We start from the raw sequence: 22,106 nt of genomic DNA on the forward strand, positions 1-22,106 counted from the left end.
AGGATTTTTGAATTGTTGCTATTTTTAGAATATTTAAAAAAAATCTCACGTACCCCTTGGCATACCTTCAAGAACCCCCAGGGGTACGCGTACCCCCATTTGAGAACCACTGATCTACAGTATATGTCTGTCTTTTTTGTTGTCTTTAATGGTAAAAAGGATACAATGTTCTGCAGATGTGTACTAATAACAATTTTATAGGACAAATAATACTATTTATAGTCGCGGTGGACAGGGTAATTGAACCGTAATGGAACACAAACATAATAATCGAATGTTCTAATCATATTCATTACTACAAAACTACTATTTTTGATTGCAAAGAATAGTGCAGGAAGATTTACAGCAACAATTTCAATTTGTAAATAAAAATGTAAATAGCTCACAAATTAATGTTTGGCCTCACTGGTTCACTTTTCCGGGTGACAGTTCATCAAGTGGCCCATTACTCGTATTTCTCGTTGTAAACGTTGCAGTGTGCTGTGTTTTTTTTTTTTTTTTTTTGCATGTCCACATTAAGATTTATGCCAAAAGGAAATAACTGCTTGTCTGCTCATCCATCAAAGCGATAAGAGACTCCAACATCATGTTTTTGTGTTCATCGTAAAACCAAAATGTGTACATACTTCTGTTTTAAACTGCAGGAGGGTTCTCCGCTCTGATCATGGGACATGTAGTTTGAGACCAGCCCTTTTGATAGCGCCAGAAAAAAACGAATTGACTGGAGTACTCCAAGTTCTCCTTTGATACCGTCACATGGGTTTTTTTTCTGCGTCTTCACCGGCATTTGAGTGGCAGACATGTTCACAAATTAGAATTATCGAGCCTCGCGTTTGTTCGTTTCTGGCTTCAAACAGGGAGAAAGACGTCTCACCCTGTGCATCGCTCTCAGCACCTGAGCGCGTTTATTTAACAGTAGAATTAACTGAACGCAGTGAGCCCTCTTTTCAGTCATTTGCAATCTTTGTCTTGATGTAAAGACAGCCTCTCCACTCGCGACTCGCTTGTGAGAAGTGCCAAAAAGTAACAAAAATTAGAAGAAAAAAATATGATTACCAAGCCAAATGTCCCGTTGTGATAATATTTCAGCTTCAAATCGGGTGGGCAATATGAGCTCATCAATACGGATGAATAGGCTCGCGATAAACAAAAAGACAACGCTCAACCTCATTTTTACAGCTGGGAAAAAAATGCACTTTAAGATGTTCAATATTTATTTCAGTAAATTTGCTTACAGAAATGAGCCCATTTTAATTTTTGTTTATTTATGATAAAGTTATTTACCTTCCAATTAAAGTACAGTGGTAAATAATCCTACAGTAATGAGATATATAAGTGTACCGTATTTTTCGGACTATGAGTCGCAGTTTTTTTCATAGTTTGGCCGGGCTCCAGTGCAACTTATATGTTTTTTTCCTTTTTTATTATGCATTTTGGGCAGGTGCGACTTATACTCCGGTGCGACTTATACTCCGAAAAATACGGTATATCATTTTCAATGGGTACTTGCATTATTATATATCATGATTACATTACATTATAAACACTGTATGGTTTTTATCGATTATTTTCTCAGTTTGAAAGCATGATGAAGAAAAAAGCTCTCTGTCTGTTTGCATAAAGCCAAATATGTATTAAAGCAGAGTATTGCATTTTGTTCTGTGTGGCACCTTGAGACAAGAATATGTTGATTGACAGTCTAAAAGTAGAGATGTCCGATAATATCGGACTGCCGATAATATCGGCCGATAAATGCTTTAAAATGTAATATCGGAAATTATCGGTATCGGTTTCAAAATTATCGGTATCGGTTTCAAAAAGTAAAATGTATGACTTTTTAAAACGCCACTGTGTACACGGACGTAGGGAGAAGTGCAGAGCGCCAATAAACCTTAAAGGCACTGCCTTTGCGTGCCGGCCCAGTCACATAATATCTACGGCTTTTCACACACACAAGTGAATGCCACGCATACTTGGTCAACAGCCATACAGGTCACACTGAGAGTGGCCGTATAAACAACTTTAACACTGTTACAAATATGCGCCACACTGTGAACCCACACCAAACAAGAATGACAAACACATTTTGTGAGAAAATCCGCACCGTAACACAACATAAACACAACAGAACAAATACCCAGAACCCCTTGCAGCACAATATACACCCCCCCACCCCCCCCACACACACACACACCTCAACCCCGCCCACCTCAACCTCCTCATGCTCTCTCAGGGAGCGCATGTCCCAAATTCCAAGCTGCTGTTTTGAGGCATGTTAAAAAAATAATGCACTTTGTGACTTCAATAATAAATATGGCAGTGCCATGTTGGCATTTTTTTCCATAACTTGAGTTGATTTATTTTGGAAAACCTTGTTACATTGTTTAATGCATCCAGCGGGGCATCACAACAAAATTAGGCATAATAATGTGTTAATTCCACGACTGTACATATCGGTATCGGTTGATATCGGAATCGGTAATTAAGAGTTGGACATTATCGGAATATCGGATATCGGCAAAAAAGCCATTATCGGACATCTCTATAAAAGTAACATGACACTCGTCATTTTCGCAGTTTTATGCTTTTTTTTGGTATGAAATATAAACATCTCAAATCAAATCAAAGTTTGAGAGAAAAATGCCGACTAAGTTTTTTTTTTTTTCAAAATCGTACAGCCATACATACATAATGATGATGCGGTTTATTTGCTCCAAACAAATACAGATAGACGGAGTAGACATTGAAAGGGTAAAAGAAAACACATTTTTGGGTGTAATAATACATGATAAAATTAAGTGGAAATCCCATGTAAAAAATATACAACATAAAGTAGTAAGAAACACGTCAATAATGAATAAAGCAAAACATGTTTGAGACCAAAAATCACTTCATATTCTTTACTGCTCGCTAGTGTTACCATATCTGAGTTATAGTGCAGAAATATGGGGAAACAACTACAAATGTGCGCTTCATTCACTAACTGTGTTACAAAAAAGATCAATTAGAATAATACATAATGTTGGATATAGAGAACATACAAACCCTTTATTTATTGAATCACAATTATTGGAAATCAATGATTTGGTGCATTTGCAAACATCTAAAATGATGTATAAAGCAAACTATAACCTGCTACCCAAGAATATACAACAATTATTCTCAACAAAAGAGGAGAAATATAACATTAGAGGAAAATCTAATTTAAAACATTTGTATGCTCGTACAACACTTAAAACATTTAGCATATCTGTACTTGGAATTAAATTATGGAATGAAATAAGCAAGAAAATCAAACAAAGCACTAATATGATTTATTAAAAAAAACTGTTCAAACAACAAGTGTCCACAAAGTACACAGAACAAGAAATATGATGAACATCTTGAACCCTTTTTTTCCCTTTTTTTTTATTGAGACAAATATTATTTATGTATTTAATATTTGTTTGCTTACTATGGTATATTATGTATTTATCATTTATTTGTTCACTGTTCTGTTACAGAGAACAAGGACATTGGATAGCATTGCTATGGTATGAAAAGGGGTAGGATTAATTAAGCTCTGCTTCTTCCTACTCCTTTTCGGACGTGATGTAATGAAACAACTGGAATTGTGTGATGCATTACATTGTATAGTATGCATGTTCCAAATAAACTGAAACGGAATTGAACTGAAATATTAACTCAGGGGAGTGGTTCCACACTGTATGGAGACTCATAGCTGCTTGCCGTTTCCGTCTGCCAGGGTAAAAAAAAATTATCAGCCAGAAGGGCGTTAATCGGCAATGGCGTTATTTTTCACGCAAATCCTCCGATACGTTTTGCAACTTGGTAATTGATTTTAAATAATAAATCCTGAGGGTGACAGAACTAATTAACCAGACAAAATATACATCCTAGTTTAGACAATGGGCCCCATTCAGCAACCGTTCTTAAAGGGGAACATTATCACAATTTCAGAATTGTTAAAACCATTAAAAATCAGTTTCCAGTGGCTTATTATATTTTTCGAAGTTTTTTTAAAATTTTACCCATCACGCAATATCCCTAAAAAAAGCTTCAAAGTGCCTGATTTTAACCATCGTTATATACACCCGTCCATTTTCCTGTGACGTCACATAGTGAAGCCAACACAAACAAACATGGCGGAAAGAACAGCAAGCTATAGCGACATTAGCTCGGATTCAGACTCGCATTTCAGCGGCTTAAGCGATTCAACAGATTACGAATGTATTGAAACGGATGGTTGTAGTGTGGAGGCAGGTAGCGAACACGAAATTGAAGAAGAAACTGAAGCTATTGAACCATATCGGTTTGAACCGTATGCAAGCGAAACCGACGAAAACGACACGACAGCCAGCGACACGGGAGAAAGCGAGGACGAATTTGGCGATCGCCTTCTAACCAACGATTGGTATGTGTTTGTTTGGCATTAAAGGAAACTAACAAGTATGAACTAGGTTTACAGCATATGAAATACATTTGGCAACAACATGCACTTTGAGAGTGCAGACAGCCCAATTTTCATCAATTAATATATTCTGTAGACATACCCTCATGTCAGCAGGCCAGGGAAGCTAGGGTCGATATTCTTCTCTTGATCATCTTCGGTGGCATAAGGGACGGTGTGAGCCAAGACATCCAGGGGGTTTAGCTCGCTCGTCTGCGGGAACAAACTGCCGCCATTGCTTGCCGTGCTACCGAGTACCTTTGTCCCTGAATTGCTCACACACTCCGGCAGATTTCTTTGACTTTATCTTTGGAAATGCATCTGCTTTGAGTGTCGCAGGATATCCACACATTCTTGCCATCTCTGTCGTAGCATAGCTTTCGTCGGTAAAGTATGCAAACGTCCAATTTCTTGCCACTTTTGCATCTTTGGGCCAGTGGTGCAACTTGTTACACCCTCCGACAACACACCGACAAGGCATGATGTCTCCAAGGTACGGAAAACAGTCGAAAAAACGGAAAATAACAGAGCTGATTTGACTCGGTGTTTGAGAAAATGGCGGATTGCTTCCTGATGCGACGTCACATTGTGACGTCATCGCTCCGAGAGCGAATATTAGAAAGGCGTTTAATTGGCCAAAATTCACCCATTTAGAGTTCGGAAATCGGTTAAAAAAATATATGGTATTTTTTCTGCAACATCAAGGTATATATTGACGCTTACATAGGTCTGGTGATAATGTTCCCCTTTAAGAACAAATGTTGTTCCTAGGTCCACTTACGAAGTTTTTAAGGAGATTTTTGTATTCACCAATGTTTTATTAGCTGGGATTTGTTCGTAGGTAAGAACAAAATCTACGAGTGCTCCAGAGCACTCTTAGGGTGGCCTATTTGTTCTTAAGTATGACAAGTTCCCTTACTTCTATTGTCTAATGTTAAATTAATATCATAGATAGATAGATAGATAGATAAGACAGACAGACAGACATATAGCAAAATGAGCAATACAGAGACATTTCAAAATACTTTGCGCGTACACACACACACACACACACACACACACACACACACACCAATTACCGGGGCGTTGATTTAGTGATTGGTGACTCTTTAAAAGACTCAACTCACACAATGGCAATGCTTTTGCTGCTACTGCAAGATGCCGCAGATCATGCCCTGGGGAGGGAGTGCATATTTCACGACCATGTAGACCTATTTGCCCGAAGTGACAAATATTTATTTGAACGCTTTAGGCTACCTCAGCAGTCCCCCCTTTCTTAAACTTACGTTTTGACATTATGTAATTCCCCTGCGGGATAATACGAATTTCTCTTCTGTAATGTGTTTGTGTTTTCTCTGTGTGTTTGATGTTCGCTTTTCCGCTGGAATTGTGCCCTAATAAGGGAAATTAAGGTCATTTACCGATGCAACTTACGGAATTAAGGGTGTTTACATATGCATATTGGGGAAATTAGGGTGTGTTTATATGCAAATTATGATAGACACGCACAAGCTAACCATTTGGCATTCAGCAACTTAAGAACAGAAGGTGGGAACAATTGGGCTGTTTAAGAACACGTCATGAATTTTAATGGACTCCTCTTCAAATCACTTAAGAAGAAAGATAAGAGGAAAAATTAGGAACTTATTGCTGAATGGGGCCCACTGTTTGCAGTGTCTCATTGACTTCAGTTTGTGAGGAAGTTTTGAACAGAATCAGATGTTTTGGATCTGCAAAGCATGCACTTCCCTGTTGGCATGAAGCATTTCCGAGGCTCAGCTTTGTGAAGTAGGACAGCTGTCCTTTCCCACCTTCCCATCAGTTACGTGATGAAAGTTATCACACGGTCAGTTCGCGAGAGCGATTCATCCCTTTGATCTTTTGTCATTTCAATCAGATTAACGAGACTCTTGTTATTGACGGAGCAGTGCGGCACATACCACGGTTTGTGGCGCTATCTATTCGGTCCACTTGAGAGATAACCGGCCGAAAATGTCTCATAAATGTGTTCTTGAGCGAGCATTTGAACAGAGTCGCCCTGTGTGAGTCATATACAGTTGATGCACAGCATAGGGAGGCTCAAACATTGAGTCATAAGAAAGAAATGTCGCCTTTGTGTGTCGCTTAGCCTTTGAAATGTATATTTATCAGTAAATGGCTGAAGAGGGTATTATTTGGAATTCCATTAGCTGCTTGAGGGTATTTACCTCGTCGAAGGCTGACTTCACACTTGTAATTTTGTGTTATTTTGCTTCACTTACCAATAAATCGGACAATGCATACCAAGCATTAGGGCTGTAAATATTTGGGCACCGCACGATTCGATTCGAGTCTAGGGGGTAGCGATTTGATTTAGAACCAATTCCCGATTCAAAATTATTTTTGATTAAAAATCAATACTTTTTACTAACATTTGGTGCCAGTTGTATGATAAACGACATTCCTCCATAAAATGGATAAACAGCTGTGATGAATTTCTATATTACCGTATATACCATAGGGCGCACCAGATTATAGGGCGCACTGCCGATGAGCGGTACAATCCATCAAGCGGTGCGGCTTCATAGTTTACCAAAGTCGTACTAAAACATTTTGATACATTTTTCAGATATAAGTAAGAACTTTACACTACTTTATATTAGAAAAGGCAACAGCGGAGGATGAATGTCCCATAACAAGAAGATAGAGAAAAAGAAGAAGCTTATAGACTACGGTGTCGGCACAGATTACAAAGGCGGACGCGCGGAAATTTTCAGGATTTATGCAAATCCCAAATACAGATCAGCAGGTACCAGAAGGTAAGAAAAGTTGCTTTTGGATGATATTACGAAACAAAACGCCAGATAATATGTCTTACCTTATATACACACCATATTAATACTCGTATGTTGAAGCACAGTACAAGCTTACCAAAGTCGTACTAAAACATTTTGATACATTTTTGAACGCCGTGTGTAATGTTCTATATTTTCAATGGAACATATACAATTTTGTTGTTGTTTACTTAAGTCATATTGCAGTCTACATGTATCTCTTATGTGTGACTACCATTATATTGCAGTCTACACGTATCTCTTATGTGTGACTGCCATCTACTGGTCACACTTGTCATTTCACCATGTACCAAATAAAATAGCTTCAAGGTCAGTAAGCGCATCAATACTAATGATTAATGTAACTATAGCTGAGAAAATAGTACAATAGCAATAGGAGAGACTATTCATCCCTGAACACCATGGAGTTCATGTAGGATTTATGATGCACTTACATTATTATATAAACTATCAGACAGAAACTCTTCATTTAACGTAATGTCCTTTGTTGCTGCTTCAACACAGCTCAATCGACACAGAAAAAGGTGAAGTGAAATAACAGACAGACAGGGCTTTGCTGTCCGTAACACACACACACGCACACCGCAAAATGAACTAATGTTACGCTAAAAGCGAATTAGCCTTCACCTCAAGCCAGGACTGCGATCGAGCTGAGCTGTCTTTTATATTTCTAGAAGGTCAACGGGCTCATAGTTACAGTATGTTACTAGTAGTTGACTGGGAGGTGTTTATTATAAATTGGGGAGAGTCCGCTGCCTGATGCTTACCTGCTAAACGCTAAGCACTGACTACATGCGCTCTGAATACGCACTGTTGATTGGCTGTTACCGCTCTGAATACGCACTGCTGATTGGCTGTTACCGCTCTGCGTGTAACCAATCAGATGGTTGTGTGGGTGGGACAATGCTGGGTGTTGTGTAGAGTACTGACAGAGAAGAGGCAGAAAGTGTAGCAGCTTGTTAAGACTTTAGCTTAGGCGGCTACTTCATATGTTCGTGTGGAAACTCGTTCGGTACACCTCCGAACCGAACCGAAACCCCCGTACCGAAAGGGTTCAATACAAATACACGTACCGTTACACCCCTACTGGATGGGCAATATTACCTAAAGTCTATGTTGCGATATATATTGCATTTTGAAAAATCACAATATATTATTTGGCATATAAACTATAATAGAAGCATTTCATAACAGGTTACAAAGTCTCCTAATTTGACTGCTGACATTTGCGGAAACGTATTGCATTATTTCCTATTGTTTTATTTTCTCAGAACTACATGTAAGCGCCTTTTCTTCTGTTGTTTGGATACTTTAGTTTTGGGCGATATTACAAATTTGGACCAACCGCGACCCCGAAAGGGATAAGCGGTAGGAAATGGATGGATGGATGGATAAGGACAATCAGTAGAAAATGGATGGATGAATGGGTATCAATCCTTCCGACACAAAGTATTTACTTGGGCAGAATTGGCCATACTAATGTTCAATCAATCAATCAATCAAAGTTTATTTATATAGCCCTTAATCACAAGTGTCTCAAAGGTCTGCACAAGCCACAACGACATCCTCGGCTCAGATCCCACATCAGGGCAAGAAAAAATCAACCCAATGGGATATAATGAGAAACCTTGGAGGGGACCACAGATGTTGGGACCCCCCCTGGCCGACCGGTGCAATGGACGTCGAGTGGATCTAGTTAATAGTGTTTATACCAATGTTCATACCTAAAATGTTTAAAATCATTAAAGGATTCCATTGTTGATCAGACAAAAACACAAAATGGTGCTGGAATGATATCATTGGATGTTATTATTATTATTATTATTATTATTTCCTTATTCCCATTGATGATAACGTCAAAGTGCAAAATAACTAAACAAAAGCAAAAAACTACAATTATTTCTTGAGTTTGTAAACAATTAACAAAAACACCAAAAGACGATTTTGTGATGATAAAAAACATTGATCTGCAGTAACGACCATATACTGATACTATACTTTGTATCGTTCCTGTTGATATTTGTATCAATTCACCCACCCTTGTTTATTAATGTTTACATTCGAGAGCTTTAGCTTAGCGTTTAGCTTTTTTCTATCTTCCTACAGTGTGTAGTGCAGCATGGTCAGCTATTTTTCATCCTCCAGTAATAATAATACCTGTAAGAAACGCCACGAAGGCAAGGTTTATTGATTTAGAAGTTTTACTCTGGAGGGACATTTTTTACTAGCGAGGACGCTACATTGTGTTGAGGACGCCTCTGTTCTCTGGTCAAATTTGCGGTACACAGCTAGAATGTGTCATCAACATGCATTATTTCATCAGCCAAATTTCATTAATTGATATTGTCAATTGCACAACACTAGTCACAACCCCACTTCACTACAATATGAAGTATAAACTATAAAATATTGAATAATAAGTGTATGTGAGCCACTCCTACCTTGTTTACTTCCCAAACAACCTCCTTCATGTTTTGTAATCCATCCGAAATATCAAGCAGCTAAAATGCCTCATACTCGTCAAAGTTTGGAGAAAGAATGTTTTGCATTTTACCCATTATGCTATGTAGTGGATTTAAATGGGAGTAATTTTAAATTGTACATGTACATGGACATTTTTTTTATATTGTCCACAAAGTTCCTTTGGCTGGTTGTGGGTTTTGTACCATGAATATTACCTCTGTGTTGTTTTTGGATTATTTAGACTATGACTAGGAAAGTCTGAGTTGGTACCTGTATATTAGGGTTACAGGGTCAAATGCTCACGGCCAATGACTAACAATCTTGAAAATATTCATTAGCAATGTTTTAACTTTAATGTTGACAAAAATTAACTGGGGACGTGCCGCGGGCCGTAGTTTGGGGACCACTGTTGTAAACAAAGGAGGGTCAAAACGGCAGCTGTCTAGGTTCCTCAAAAACAAAAGTGCATTTTGTGATGATGATGTGTTTAAAAAGCTGTACACAAGTATATAGACAAAGATCAGCTTGGCAAGTTGGCTAGAATGATCGTTCACGGTATTTTTCACACAACTCCGTCCCTTCTTTGTTAGCTAGCTAGCTAGCTAGCAAGCTAACTATCTCACCGAGGAGAGTCGTAAACATGCCTCTGCTTTGAATGCTCCTGCATCACAGATGTACTACCATTAAAAGTAAGGCACTTTTGATTTTTGAGCAATTTATTTATTATTGTCTTTGATGTGTTTAGAGTGAAATGTTTCCATACTCTCAGCAAATCTATGCCACGCACAAAATAAAAAAAATAAAAAAGCGCTTAACAATTTTCAATGTCACGCGGCAACGACAGAGGAAACAGTTTTTGTCATTGTTGTTCAATTATTGTAATTAATGTCTGTCGAGACGCTTTAAAGAGGACGTGCATTCCATCGATCACTTCATTGTAATTCCAGGTCGTTCCACTATGATTTACCAATCAAATGTGCGCTTATCCTACTGTCATTTATTAAGAATCTTAATTTATAAATATTAACCATGAAATGCTGTCAGTATATTAAATAAATACTAATACAAATGTATTTTTTACAAACAGAAAGTTACAGGAATGTACACATGATCCTATGCTTACATCTCATTGTGCAACATGTGAATGTTTTAATGGGAACTAAATGCAATGTCTCAAAGGAGTACAAATTATTTACAAAGCAGGACCTCCACCCAGACAAACAATACTAGTACACAGGTTAGGGCTGAGCGATATGGACGAAAAAGTATACCTCGATATATTTTTACTTACTTTTCGGTGAAAGTATACATATAAAGATGTTAATTTTTGAGCGATATTCAGTGAAATTGAAGTGAATGACAACTGTAGTGTAAACAGTCAGTGACACTTTTATTAACCCAGTTAGTCAAGATGGGTATTAACAGCACAGAAAATAAACTGTTTAAGTAGTACAAAAATACAAAACATAAATAAATTATAAAAATATTATTTCTACGTAAAATAAATAACATAGCTGTGCAAATAATACAAAATGTATCAAACTCTGATAAAAATATTTGCAGGCAGGCACTTTGTGATTTCCCTTCCTGGTTCGATGACCCGCCCTATCTTGCCTCTGATTGGCCTGTCCCTAATTGTGACTCATCATAGTAAACAACCAACCAATCATGGATGTTTTTATACGTGCAAGCACATTTTGGAAGGTGGAAGGGGAGGTGTTTAGTAGCCCGTGGAGGGGGAACAGGGGAGAACCAGGAAACAACAAATAAACAGCGTTTGCTAATTTTAACGTGGAATATATTATATCGATATTACGATATTTTCTGAATTCATATCCTGTTTAAAAATATATCGATACATCTTACAAACTCGATATATCGCCAAGCCCTAACACAGCTCATGAAAAACAATATGTTTTGTTATTGTCATTATAAGTGGGCCAAAACACTTATATTAGAAAATAATCTCATGGAAATAACTGCTGTCATTTGATAATGATAATAAGAAATGTAACTTGTTATTTAGTCAAGTTTGGGACAGGTGTGCTGCTGGTGTAGCCACAGTGTGCACGTCTGATGTTGTTCACAGGTGCTCCACTGAATGCTCATGGAGTTTTTGTGTTTGCTCACACACATGAAAAATTAAAGCGATCATTGCTTTCGATGGTTTCTCTCACAGTTTTGTTGCCAGTGGATGCAGCCTTTTTTTCCTCGTCAGTCACGATTCGTGTTGACCTTCATTTCCTTCCAGAAAAAAAAGAGTGATCATATCACCAACTTATATCAACAATTTAATTTGTCGGCGATGTATTTTATACAGATTTTTGGCCACAACTCTAATTCAAAGACAACAACTAAAACAACAGAATGCAATTTTAGACATCTTGTGTATATGAAACTGGTTGAACCTAATATCTTTTTTTCCCCTCTCCTCTCCCACTTTTTTTCATTACAGGTATCACAGACCATCATGTTGCCCTGTCTGATTTTGGTCAGCTTGTTTTTGAAGGCGATCCGATGCCAAGATTCTCATCCCTTACAGCCGTCGACCTCCATTAGCGAGTCTTGTGACTCCTTGTGCTCCTGCGAGGCAAAGGACGGCATCTTCTACATCAACTGCGAGCAGAGAAACCTGAGCACCATCTCCCAAATTAAAGTCCCGTCAGATGTGCCCTTCCACCTGAACCTTTACAAAAACGACTTGGTTGAGCTTCACACCGAGGAAATGGAAGGGCTGAAAAATGCCCTTTCGCTGCACATCGGAGGGAATAGCATACAAGAATTGGAACCAGGGGTTTTCAGTGCTCTTGGTTCTTTGAAAAAACTCCACATCAACAGAAACTTCCTGGTCACACTCAGAGAGGACACTTTTCAAGGCCTGGTGAATTTGGAGTTTCTCCAAGCTGACACAAACTTCATTCAGGTCATAGAGCCAGGGGCCTTTAACAAACTGATCCGCCTCAAGGTCTTAATCCTCAATGACAATTCCATCGAGTTTTTACCAAACAACATTTTCCGTTTTGTGCCTCTCACCCACCTGGACCTGCGTGGCAATAAGCTCCAGACGCTGCCTTTTGTTGGGTTTTTAGAGCACATCGGTCGGATTATGGAACTACTCTTGGAGGATAATCAATGGTTGTGTGACTGTGATATTTTGCATTTAAAAATCTGGATGGAGAACATGCGGGGCCAGTCTGCAATCGGGGAGGTGGTCTGCAGCACACCAAAGAATCTCAAGGGCACCATCTTAGCTAAAGTCAAGCGAGAAATTCTCTGTCCGTCCCACGCAGATATCAATTTAGAGGAACCCTCCAAGTCACTGGATATGGTTGTTACGCCCTCGTCCAAAGGGGCGCAGAATCCCAAGTTGACTGATGCCAGAGACGACGCCAAGGAGCCAACACCGTCTCACATTCCCGGTAGTCCTTGTGTAGAGCATTGTTCCTGTCACAATCACCCTGTGGCTGGGTTTTTGATGCATTGTCAAGACAGAGGAATTCAAAAGGTTTCAGATATCGGAATACTTCAGCAAAGCCCTGCTAAAATGGTCATGACAGGAAATATGATTCAGAAACTGTACAGGTATGATTTTGTTACCTATGATGGGCTGGAATTGCTCAATTTGGCAAATAATAGGATCGATTATATCGACAACGAGACTTTCCTCAGTTTGAGCAGTTTGAAGAAACTGCATTTGAACGGCAACAGAATTGAAAAACTTTACTCCACAATGTTTGTGGGGCTCCACAACCTCGAATACTTGTACCTGGAATATAACCTTATCAAGGACATCGCTCCAGGCACATTTAATCCCCTGCCAAACCTTAATCTGTTATCATTAAACAACAACCTGCTCAGCTCGCTTCCTGCACAGATATTTCGCAATGCACCCCTCACCAAATTAAATCTGAGGAAAAATCTGTTCATGCACCTGCCAGTGAGCAACGTGCTTGATCAACTCGACTCATTAGAGCAGATTTATTTCGAGGACAACCCTTGGGACTGCAGCTGTGACTTGTTCAGCCTCAAACAGTGGGTGGAAAAACTGAGAAAAGACACAGTGGTGGGCTCCATTTTGTGCCACACCCCAAAGAAAGCGATGCAGGCTGATCTTAGGAGCTTACGTCACGAAGTGCTCTGCACCGGTTTGGGCACCCACTCTTTGGCTCCGGATGGAGAAGAAAGCGTGACTGCCACGCTGGGCCCGGACGGTTCTGGCAGAGGCTTTCTGAACTCCCTCACAGACAGCGTCCCACTCTCCGTGCTCATCCTAAGTCTTCTTGTTTTAGTCTTAATGATTATCTTCTGCTCAGCGGGGCTGGTTGTTTTCGTGGTGCACCGGCGACGCCGCAGAGCAAAGAGAAAAGCAGCAGGCGAGCATCCGAGAGAAAACAGCGGCAACAGTCCTATTCACTTACATTACAGCATGTACGGGCAGAAAACAACACATCACACTCTGACACAAAGACCCGGAGCTGGCACCCTGTACGAGGAGAGATCGCACAGTCCCATTGTGCAGATCTGCCGGAACCCAACCTACTGCTCTCAGCAAAAGGAGCACGACGCAGATCTGGATTACGGCCTAGACCACCCCAGCTCTAAGAATCATGTCTGCCGAAGCATCATGGAGAAGGAGAACACCTCCCCTCTTACAGGCAACCCGGGCTCAAAGTTCAAAGCCATGCCGGGAGAGTGCCCGTCCGAGTTTCTGACTCTTGGGGACCCGAATTCCTTGTACAGGAATATTCTGGAGCGGGAGAACAAGCTGCAGCAACTTGGAATTACGGAGTACCTTCGTAAAAACATGGCCCAGCTACAGCCGGCTGTAGAAATGCAAGTCCCCGGGCACCAGGAGGAGTTAAAGCTAATGGAGACAATTATGTACTCCCGGCCGCGCAAGGTCATGCTGGAGCAAACTAAGAATGAGTACTTTGAACTGAAGGCCAATTTACATACTGAGCCGGACTACTTGGAGATTGTGGAGCATCAAGCTGCGTATAACTGAACTTCGGCAGCAGAGAGAAATCACACGGGACGTTTCGAAACAAGTGCCTTGTCCTCTTTGCCCTCTCGTATTTTCCACAGTGTGAAATATCTGTAATGGGCACGTCACTTTAAGTCCAATTGTAGCACAGAATGTAACGGTTATTTTGTCATCTGACAGCCATGTTATGTAGCCAGTGAAAGGTGTCATTTTTGGCCAAATGTGACTGTTTTTTGTTTTTTTTTAACCCATGCGAAACCTGCGGCTGCCAAACAAATTGATTGGCAAAGACTCTGCCCCCGCCCATCCCGTCAGGATAAAGCAGATGTTTGAAAAACAGTGAATCTGAATCACCACTTGACCTAGAATTGCGTTTTTAATCAGTCTATCCTCACTCCGGGTTTGACCTGATTACGCCCTCTGTCAGCATAAGCCAGCTGGATTGCTGGAACCCGAATGCTCATTGTGCCACGGGCCAGGTGGTATATGTTGGCTGCGGGGGGTGGGGCGGGGCTTGTGGGTCAGCAAAAAATATCCACTGTACATCAGAAAATCAGAAGCATGGATTTTGTACTTTCTCTTGTCAGATATTTCAAATGCAATCACAGAACGTTTATTTATTTTTATACAAGCGTGTAACAGGTCACAGAGAGGAGTATTTCTGTGTCTAGCAAACACTCAGAAGTACAGTACATAACCATTGTCTTGTAGAATGCATTGCACTAATCAGATGCCACAATACGGTGCATGACAATCAACTTTTAACCTGCTGAAACATGTTCTTTCTTCCCGGGCCCCCGTTTATGTTTGATCTGAACCGGACTTTGTTTGAAATGTTCCCCGTTCATGCATGTTTCCCCCATTTCATGCTTCGTTCTAAAAGCAAAAGACTGTCGATGACTACTATCCCGACTTGGACATTGTTCAGAATTTAGAGTTTGCCCTAAACTCCCCCTTGTGCCCTTTATAAAGTCCATCCAAGCACACACTCCGTAGCTTTTTTACCTAACTAGATTGAATTATTTATTCTGTACATCTTGTAAATAGTCATGTTGCATTCTATCTTTTGGTTTTGTGTGCCTTCAGTGCTGTACAGAACATATTCAGAAGTTGTAACTGATAAACAGAAAATAAAGAATATGATGTAAAAACATGGACATGCACATTTTTTTACACAGCGTGATTGAAAAGTAACCCCTTTGGGATTTATTTATTAGTTATTATTTGTACAATAAATGGGTATGAGTGTAAAGTTAAGTAAAAGTACCACTGATAGTCACACACACACTAGATGTGGTGAAATTACTGTCTGCATTTGACCCATCCCCTTGTTCCACCACCTGGGATGTGAGGGGAGCAGTGAGCAGCAGCGGTGGCCGTGAACGGGAATAATTTTTGGTGATTTAACCCCCAATTCCAACCCTTGATGCTGAGTGCCAAGGAGGGAGGAAGTAGGTCCCATTTTTATAGTCTTTGGTATGACTCACGACCTACCGATCTCAGAGCGGACACTAACCACAAGGCCACTGAGCAGGTTAAAAAACAGGGATGTCCTAATCCACGTTTTTGGCCTCAGATCCAGATCATATTGTGTCCTGAACCGATACTAATTTAAAGTTATTTGATATTTACTTTCGTTACTTGCTAAAACACAGTTTTATGAAGCTTATCTTTCAATTTTTTGTATTTGTTATTATTGTTGTAAATCCGATAATAAATTAAATGTGTGGTATTGAATTCTGCTTATTTGGACAATAACTAAACAAAAGCAAAAACTAGTACCCATTTAAATAGCTATTAGATATTCCTGTTTCTAGAGACTTTAAATTCATAAACAATAAAAACAAACGACCAAAAAAATGACTTGCCAAAAAAAATATGAACCTAATCACTTTAGTATCGTTTATATACTGATACTATACTAGGTATCAGTAGTATCGACATCTGGAACAATCACCCCTACTTTACATTGAAGCTTTAGATTTTGCGGTCGTCCTGCTTTTGTGCTTAGCCATTCCTTTTTCTGTCCCAACGGTTAGTATTATTGTTTTAAATTAAAATTATCGTAAAACTGGGGTTGATAACACTTAAGTCCTCCTCATGTACTGGAAAATGATCTAGCTTAAATGCTAACTCGAATACGAGAGTTATTAACATCTGTCCCCATTAAAAAAACGACATACATTAATATAACTACGTTGCATACAAGTGATGCGCCCTAAACCCATCATAGAAAAACACTCTAAAACCTTCGCAAAACTAGAACAATACTTAATATCTATTATACCAATGAAAATATTTTGTGTCACTCTATTTTATAAAAATGTTTCAATAAACTTGGTTCTAAGGTTTCACTACTTTTTGAGCACATTCAACAATACCGCAATATCCGTAATCATTTCGGTCACAATAACCGTGACATGACATATTCATATCGTTACATCCCTAGTGTTGAGGAGGTGTCACACTGTGGATAGACGACACGTTTGTTGCAGCTCGAGCTAAAATTCTAGCCGGTGTTGTGGCAAGATGTGCGCCCTCTTGGAATTCATGCAACTCCTGCATGTGTGCAACAAGGAATACGGAAATGTAATTGTCGGGGATGGAAACGTCCGCGGAAATCCGCGTTTTTAAACATTCGTTTTCGCGTCCAAATATCACTTCCGCGCTTTTTCAATGACTTATTGTAGCGTGTAAGAATGGGAGTAGAAGGAGGAGTGTCAAAATATGGCGCTAACTTTGTTTTCTTATCAACAATCCAGCAGTCACTAAACATCCGTGGCTTTTCAGTGCGACACACAACACTGGAAATGTGTCCCGTGAAAACCCGTCCCACTGTGGGTGAATTATGTACACTCACTACAATATCAAAAAAATAGTATCTAAACAAAATTTGGTGTTCTGTGGTCTGACGAGTCCACATTTGAAATTGTTTTTGGAAACTGTGGCCGTCGTGTCCTCCGGAGCAAAGAGGAAAATAACCACCCGGATTGTTTTAGGTGCAAAGTTCAAAAGCCATGATGGTATGGGGGTGTATTAGTGCCCGAGGCATGGGTAACTTACACATCTGTTAATGCTGAAAGGTACATACAGGTTTTGGAGCAACATATGTTGCCATCCAAGCAACGTCGTTTTCATGGACGCCCCTGCTTATTTCAGCAAGACAATGCCAAGCCACATTCTGCATGTGTTACAACAGCGTGGCTTTGTAGTAAAAGAGTGCGGGTACTAGACTGGCCTGCCCGTAGTCCAGACCTGTCTCCCATTAAAAATGTGTGGCGCATTATGAAGCCTAAAATACGACAACTGAGACCCCGGACTGTTGAACAACTTAAGCTGTAGATCAAGAAAGAATGGGGAATAATTCCACCTGAAAAGCTTCAAAAATTGTATCCTCAGTTCCCAAACGTTTACTGAGTGTTGTTAAAAGGAAATACCATGTAACACTGTGGTAAAAATGCCCCTGTGACAACTTTTTTGCAATGTGTTGCTGCCATAAAATTCTAAATTAATGATATATTTGCAAAAAAAAAGTATGTTTCTCAGTTCGAACATTAAATATCTTGTCTTTGCAGTCTATTCAATTGAATATAAGTTGAAAAGGATTTGAAAATAATTGTATTCTGTTATTAACGATTCAAACAACGCGCCAACTTTACTGGTTTTGGGTTTTGTAGAATTTTACATCTGTGATGAGAGGGCGACTTGTCCAGGGTGTACACCGCCTTCCGCCCGAATGCAGCTGAGATAGGCTCCAGCACCCCCCCGCGACCCCAAAAGGGACAAGCGGTAGAAAATGGATGGATGGATGGATAGAATTTTACATTACATTATCAATGATAATATTGTTACTAAATTAATAATAAAAAAAATACCGTACAAATTCTGTTTTACATTGAATTTGACATTTAAGTGTCAAAAAGCCAAATAAAAGAGGTTGGTAGATGAGAATAATGTTAAAATATAGTGTAGGAATGCACCCACTTGCAGGAAATTCAGTGACCTTGTGGTTAGAGTGTCCGCCCTGAGATCGGTAGGTCGTGGGTTCAAACCCCGGCCGAGTCATACCAAAGACTATAAAAATGGGACCCATTTAGGGCTGCAACTAACAACTAATTTGATAGTCGATTATTACTTTGATTAATCGGATAAAAGAGACAGACTACATTTCTATCCTTTCCAGTATTTTATTGGAAAGAAAACAGCATACTGGCACCATACTTATTTTGATTATTGTTTCTCAGCTGTTTGTAAATGTTGCAGTTTATAAATAAAGGTTTATAAAAAATAAAAAAGTAGCCTCTGGGCATGCGCATAGCTTAGATAGAACGAATCGATGACTAAATTAATCGCCAACTATTTTTATAATTGATTTTAATCGATTAGTTGTTGCAGCCCTAGACCCATTACCTCTCTGCTTGGCACTCAGCATCAAGGGTTGGAATTGGGGGTTAAATCACCAAAACGATTCCCAAGTGCGGCCAACGCCGCTGCTCACTGCTCCCCTCACCTCCCAGGGGGTGGAACAAGGGGATGGGTCAAATGCAGAGGGTGATTTCACCACACCTAGTGTGTGTGTGACTATCAGTGGTACTTTAACTTTAAATGTAGTCTTGATTTTCAAAATTTCCCCTCGGGGCTTGCATTGCAGCACTTTTTCCTCTTTTTTTTTTTTTGGTCAGTTTTCCTCAAAGGGTGCTCACATCATACTTGCCAACCCTCCCGAATTTTCCGAGAGACTCCCGAAATTCAGCGCCTCACCCGAAAACCTCCCGGGACAAATATTCTCCCGAAAGTCTCCCGATTTTCAGCCGGACCTGAGTAAGGACAGCCTTTTTTCACGACGGGAGGACAACAGGGTGACAAGAACTAAATCATCCAGACTAGAGATAAATTGTATTATTATGTTTATCTTACCTAAAAATAAATATATTTATTAATTAAAAAAAAAAAAAAACTAAATACATTTTTACTATATTTTGCTAAAAACATCAAAATTAATTGTATTTTTATTTGTATTTTTTCCTGACTCCTTATTACATCCAGCCATAGAATTATGCATTAAAATAAACATGTTTGAAATAATTAATTTTAAATTATCATAATAATTCATTTAAAATGACCATATTTAATTATTAAAATAATTGCTTGTTTATCAACAACTTTAGCATTTTATTCATTACATTTTGAAGCTCTCAGAAGCCAAGTTATGTTATATTCCTTAATATTTATTTATGCAAGTTTGAAGTATTAATTATCTAAACACAGTTTTGTTTGCATATTTTCAGGATGTAGATATATATATATATGTATATATATATATATATATATATATATATATATATATATATATATATATATATATATATATATATATATATATATATATATATATATACACACATGTATGAAATACTTGACTTGGTGAATTCTAGCTGTCAATATACTCCTCCCCTCTTAACCACACCCCGCGACGCCCCGCGACACCCCGACCACGTCCCCCAACCCCCACCCCCCAACCTCCCGAAATCGGAGGTCTCAAGGTTGGCAAGTATGGCTCACATGCCTGCATTGTGTCTCGCTGAGCATTAAAACAACAAATCAACACGGAGGACTGATAACTTGGCAATACATATTACTTTTAAAGAACACGAAACAATTGTAAAAGGTTTACTTTAATGTTGGAAGCACTTTCCAACCACCATCTGTGTGTCCTGGAGCTGTCGCCTATAAAAAAATAAATAATAATGGGTGTGTGACATGTATTTATCGTAAATTCAAATTTTACACAACTGACATCTCAGCTTTTTTGGATTACCGCCTGAATCAGCTTCCTAAAAATCCAGGCGCGCACATGCCCAAGCACTAATTTGGTTATCCTCCCCTCCATTGTACCCCTGTTTTCCGCGCGATGGCTCAAATCTACTCCTTAATCACACAACAATGGCTGTGTTTGGGGGGGGGTTGCAGCTCGCCAACACATTTCCTATAACAATCCAAACTCCTTGCGAGAGCGACGCATGTAACCTCGCAGCGGGAGACGTGAAAACAGCACACGATAACACAATGACAGATGTTTGTTTATGGCCTCGTGCGCTCCACGCGGTTATGAAGGATGCTCTGCAGCTCCACAAAAGGTCAGACATTCGAAGGTAAGAAAAGCTGCTCCAAGCAAGAAGGTATGTCGAAACGGCGAACAAAGCACTGTTTTCCATTTTAAGGGGGATAAAAGATTTATAGGGGGAAATTACAGGAGTAGGTCCAATGTGGAGCACTTGTAGTAAACCCACTTGGGAATTGTTTAAGTAAGTAACGCTACAAAAGTTTTTTGTTTTTTTTTGCCAGTGGGAGGCTTAGATTTAACCTTAACACGTTATTCAGAGGTTAAAAAAGGACAAACTTTGTTTTTATACACTGAATCTCTTAGAAGCGCTGCTTAAAACAGCAGGATTTCACTGACTTGTTTGGCGATTGTTGCAGCCTCGTGTGCCGCAGCTTTCTGGAAGAACTGCGGTGAATTCGGGCAAAATGACATTAGATTGTTGAGGTTCTATAAATTTGTAACGGATGCTTTAAATCAGGGGTGTCAAACTCGTTTTCATTGAGGGCCATATCGCAGTTATGGTTACCCTCAGAGGACCGCGTTTAACAATGAGTAATTTATGAATAAACATTATAGTCGTACTCAAAAGTTTACATACCCTTGTGAAGGAAATAATGTCATGGCTGTCTTGAGTTTCCAATCATTTCTACAACTCTTATTTTTTTGTGATAGAGTGATTGGAGCACATACTTGTTGGTCACCCAACTGCGCCCAAGACCCAACCTCCGGGCTAATGATTTTGGTTTGTCCTGAATAATTTGGAGGTAATCTTTCTTTTTCATTGTCCCATTTACTCTCTGTAAAGCACCAGTTCCATTGACAGCAAAACAGGCCCAGAGCATAATACTACTACCACCATGCTTGACTGTATGAATTGGTGTTCCTGGGATTAAAGGCCTCACCTTTTCTCCTCCAAACATATTGCTGGGTATTGTGGCCAAACAGCTCAATTTTTGTTTCATCTGACCACAAAACTTTCCTGCAGAAGGTCTTATCTTTGTCCATGTGATGTCAGATGAAACAAAAATGGAGCTGTTTGGCCACAATACCCAGCAATATGTTTGGAAGAGAAAAGGTGAGGCCTTTAATCCCAAGAACACCATCCTACCATCCTACCGTCAAGCATGGTGGTGGTAGTATTATGCTCTGGGCCTGTTTTTCTGCCAATGGAACTGGTGCTTTACAGAGAGTAAATGTGACAATGAAAGAGGAGGATTACCTCCAAATTCTTCAAGACAACCTAAAATCATCAACCCAGAGGTTGGGTCTTGG

General features: G+C 39.5%; 1 protein-coding gene and 1 long non-coding RNA gene across 2 annotated transcripts in view; one reads left to right on the top strand and one right to left on the bottom strand.

The window, feature by feature from the left end:
- Positions 1-15,860, top strand: part of slitrk6 (SLIT and NTRK-like family, member 6) — a 49,674-nt gene extending 33,814 nt beyond the window's left edge. The window contains exon 2 of the mRNA XM_061985003.1: positions 12,203-15,860. Within this exon, the coding sequence (XP_061840987.1) occupies positions 12,218-14,752 (2,535 nt within the window). The 5' untranslated portion in view covers positions 12,203-12,217 and the 3' untranslated portion in view covers positions 14,753-15,860. The remainder of the gene's footprint in view (positions 1-12,202) is intronic.
- The window catches only part of LOC140679780 (uncharacterized), a 120,256-nt gene that overhangs the window by 63,009 nt on the left and 35,141 nt on the right, over positions 1-22,106 (bottom strand). The gene's annotated exons all lie outside the window — the stretch shown is intronic.

This window comes from Nerophis lumbriciformis, linkage group LG23, assembly GCF_033978685.3.
Source record: "Nerophis lumbriciformis linkage group LG23, RoL_Nlum_v2.1, whole genome shotgun sequence".
Classification (NCBI taxonomy): domain Eukaryota; kingdom Metazoa; phylum Chordata; class Actinopteri; order Syngnathiformes; family Syngnathidae; genus Nerophis; species Nerophis lumbriciformis.